Consider the following 4,481-nt stretch of genomic DNA (forward strand, 5'->3'; position numbering starts at 1 on the left):
CATTAAGCTCATTTGGAGGCACATTTATCATGTCTACATGTATTTGACAGTGGTGGCATTTTCGGACATACTAGATGCAGTCTGATTCCATAGTCATCCAAAAGTAACCAGCCTGGAGTATCTTCTTGGCTAAGACAAAACCATTCATATATAGACCGCAGGTCCCAGCGTGAACTCCCTCTAGTAGCCTGGATGCTTCCTTTGCGTCGACACACCTTAATAATCCTAGATCATGAGTCCTCCTATACATGATTCCTCCGCTGTGAAAAATATTATTGGACAACCTCTGAAGTGTGCGTTTCTGAGTAGGGTTTGTAAACTCTAGGGTACTCTCCTTTTTCCAAATATTCCTTGATGTCATGAAACCAAGGCTTTCCATTTGCTTCTTCTTCAATATAGGCATAATAAGCTGGTTGATCATGGATCTTTACTGGAATGGAATCAATGAAATTCTTGTCTGGATGTTGTATCATAGGCGACAGGGTAGCTAATGCATCGGCGAACTCATTCTGGATTCTGGGAACATGCTGGAATTTTGTCTTTGTGAACCACTTTCTCAATTCTTGGAGTTCTTGGTTGCCCATTCTTCTTGTACCTGATGTATAAGTAAGTCTGAATCTCCAATCACTAGCAACTCTTGAATGTTCATGTCAATGGACATATTAAGACCTAAGATGCAAGCTTCATATTCTGCCATGTTGTTGGTGCACAGGAACCTGAGTTTGGCAGACATTGGATAATGCTGACCGGTTTCTGATACTAGGACTGCTCCTATGCCAACTCCTTTGAAGTTTTCCACTCCATCAAAAAATATTCTCCAACCGTCATAGGATTCTGCAATGTCTTCTCCGATGAAGGATACCTCTTCGTTAGGAAAATAAGTTTTCAGGAGTTCGTATTCTCCATCCAAGGGATTCTCGGCAACGTGATCTACTAGTGCTTGTCCCTTGATTGCCTTTTGAGTCACGTAGACAATGTCAAATTCACTTAACAGGATTTGCCATTTGTCTAGCTTGCCAGTAGGCATGTGCTTCTGGAAGATGTACTTCAAAGGATCCATCCTTGATATGAGATATGTGGTATAGGCACAGAAGTAATGTCTCAGCTTCTGGTATACCCAAGTCAAAGCACAACATGTGCGCTCTAATAGAGAATACTGGGCCTCGTATGGGGTAAACTTCTTGCTGAGGTAATAAATGGCATGCCCCTTCCTCCCCGTTTCATCATGCTTCCCCAAAATGCAACCAAAAGCTCCATCCAATACTGCAAGGTAGAGTAATAAGGGTCTACCTGGCTCGGGCGGGACCAAGACTAGTGGTGTTGACAGGTACTCCTTGATTCTGTCGAAGGTCTTTTGGTAGTCGTCGGTCCATTTGGTAGCAGCGTCCTTCTTCAACATTTTAAAGATTGGCTCATAGATAACTATAGACTGTGCTACAAACCGGCTGATGTAGTTCAATCTTCCCAAGAAACTCATCACGTCCTTCTTGCTCCTTGGTGGTGGCAATTCTCGAATAGCTTTGACTTTTGATGGATCCAGTTCTATTCCTCGGTGACTCACAATAAATCCAAGCAGCTTTCCAGCAGGAACCCCAAATGTGCACTTCGCGGGATTCAGTTTCAGATTGTACCTCCGTAGTCTATTGAAGAACTTCCTCAAATCTTCCATGTGATCAGAGGCCTTCTTGGACTTGATGATGACATCATCTACATATACCTCAATCTCCTTGTGCATCATATCATGAAAAATGGTAGTCATGGCCCTCATGTAGGTGGCCCCTGCATTATTCAGGCCAAACGGCATCATCTTGTAACAGTACATTCCCCACAATGTAATGAAAGCCATTTTCTCATCATCTTCTTTATCCATCCAGATCTGATGATAACCAGCGAAACAATCTATGAGTGACTGTAGCTCATACTTGGCGCAATTGTCAATCAGGATGTGTATGTTCGGCAAAGGGAAGTCGTCTTTTGGACTGGCCCGGTTGAGATCCCGGTAGTCGTCACAAACTCGGACCTTCCCATCTTTCTTTGGTACCAGTACGATGTTGGCTAACCATGTCGGGTATTCTACCACCCTGAGAACCTTAGCTTTGACCAGCTTAGTGACTTCTTCCTTGATTTTCAAACTCATATCAGGTTTGAACTTTCTAAGCTTTTGCTTTACCGTTGGACACGTTGGATCGGTTGGCAGTTTTTGAGCCACAATAGACGTACTCAGACCAGTCATGTCATCATACGACCAGGCGAATATGTCCTCATACTCTTTCAGGAATTCTGTGTATTCTTTCTTTTCTAATGGCGATAGGTGAACGATGATTCGTGTTTCCTTAACATTCTCTGCATCTCCCAGGTTGACAACTTCGGTCTCGTCCAGGTTGGACTTAAGTCTGTTATCAACTTCTTTGACAATCTCCTCTGGTATGTCATCTTCCTCTGAATCAATGTATGTTTGTTGTGTTCTCTCATTGCATGTCACAGTCATTGGTTCATCAAGATAAGTAATAGTAATGTTGTATAAGTAAAGTAATGAGAGAAAAATAATAATGAGTGTTGATTCATAAGAAAAGTCAAAATGCTTTGATAAATTGCATAATCGTTTTGAACATTGGAGATCTTATTGCGGGAATTAAAATGCGAAAGGAAAATCATTTAGTAAATAAAAACAATGCATGGTGCTTGTTTTAGCCTTGCTACCTCAAGGCTTGTCGGGCTCTGGTTGTCCTGATGGTCCAGTTATTGAGGCGTGCCCCTCTACTTACGGCCTGTATGGAAGGGTCTTTCTCCCCCTCCTCCTCGAGAATAACACAATAGTCCATGTCATTGTCTTCTAGGAACAAGTTCTTCATCGATGCTAGTGCTTCTTCTTCGTCTGACCCATAAAGAATATCGGCCGGTTGGAAGGTCTGCTCCAGATGTGGTATTGGATGCTCCAGTGGATAGTAAGGACTGTGCCATGGTGGTGACCAGTTGTTGAATTCTTCCCAAGTGTACTCATATCCCAGACCGAAAGTAGTGTCATGTTTCTTGAGCTTTATGGGCTTAGTGATTCCTTGGAGGTTCTTGCCGATCCCCTTGCTAGGTTCGTACCCACTCCAATTCAGTATACTCTTGATCTTGTTATCCTACCATTTGTCTCTATCAACAACATTTACCCTTTCAATGCAATGGTAAGTCTCTCCACCTAGCTTTCTTCTTCCTTAGATTGCCGGAATGGTCTGGCGACTGTATATAGGGTTTTTACCGTCATCGTAAATGATCACTTCCTGGTGATTCCATTCGAACTTTACGGCCTGATGCAGTGTTGATGCTATGGCCCTAGCAGCATGAATCCATGGCCGTCCCAACAGCAGATTATAGGATGCTGGCACATCTATCACCTAGAAATCAACATCAAACTAGGTTGGCCCTATTTGCACGTATAGACTAATCTCCCCAATGGTGGACCTTTGGGAACCATCAAAAGCTTTCATATTGATAGCTCCATATTTTATCTCGTACAGTCCTTTACCCAACTTCTTGAGTGTTACCAGTGGACAAATGTTGAGGCTCGAACCCCCGTCAATCAAGATCTTGGTGATGAAATAATCCTCGCATTGCACAGTGATGTGCAGTGCCTTGTTGTGCCCCAGCCCCTCGGGCGGCAGCTCATCCTCATAAAAAGTGATCTTATGGCTCTCCAACATATGTCCTACCATGTTAGCCATTTCTCCGCCGGTGATGTTGCTTGGTACGTATGCTTCACTTAGCACCTTTAGTAGAGCGTTCTTGTGTGCCTAGAAATTTTGTAGCAAAGCAAGAATGGAGATTTGCACCGGCGTTTTGTTTAACTGGTCGATGATCGAGTATTCCTTGGTCTGTATCTTTCTCCAAATCTCGCCTGGACCTGTCTCAATGATGGGTGACCGATTGGAGGCCTACTTGCTTGACTCAGCTAGATGTTCCGGGGTATAGACTCTACCAGTTCTTGTCATACCCTGTGCTGCAACAGTCTCTTCGAACCTAACCTTGCATTTCCTTCTTGCCTCAGCTATATAGTCCTAGGGTACAACCTTTGTATGAAATGGTGCCATGGTCGATATTGCCACTGGAATTGGTGTGGCTATCCTTACTCTGAACGGAGCACGTGCATTGGGTGGTAAAACTGTAACTTCAAATGGTGCGGGTGCATTTGTCAAAGACATGAATTCGACCTCAATTGTCGATGGTGTCTTTGCAGATGACGTTGCTTCAAACTCAAGTGGAACAAACATATTAACCTTGGTGTCCCCAGATGGCTGGATCTGGACTATGATTGGATTAAGGGTAACTATTGGATTCTTTGGGTCATCGCCTTTTGCGATCAACCCGATTGATCCCTCGGGATCCCAATCATCCTATATTTCAATCATGTGGATGCCTTTACCCTTATGATCAGGTAGAGGGTTGTTGCGAACATTTGGAGCAGGTTCCTTTGCCACAATAATCTTGTTATCAAT

General features: G+C 43.5%; 1 protein-coding gene across 1 annotated transcript; it reads right to left on the reverse strand.

Moving 5' to 3' along the window:
* Window positions 1-272: 272 nt before the first annotated feature.
* On the reverse strand, window positions 273-2,488 carry LOC138870688 (uncharacterized). The gene is made up of 5 exons (XM_070148516.1): window positions 2,339-2,488; window positions 1,718-1,876; window positions 1,332-1,603; window positions 596-1,061; window positions 273-527 (listed from the first exon to the last, which is right to left on the reverse strand). Exons 1-5 carry the CDS (start codon window positions 2,486-2,488, stop codon window positions 273-275), a joined length of 1,302 nt encoding a protein of 433 aa, XP_070004617.1.
* Window positions 2,489-4,481: the final 1,993 nt, after the last annotated feature.

Source organism: Nicotiana sylvestris, chromosome 6 (assembly GCF_000393655.2).
Source record: "Nicotiana sylvestris chromosome 6, ASM39365v2, whole genome shotgun sequence".
Classification (NCBI taxonomy): Eukaryota; Viridiplantae; Streptophyta; class Magnoliopsida; order Solanales; family Solanaceae; genus Nicotiana; species Nicotiana sylvestris.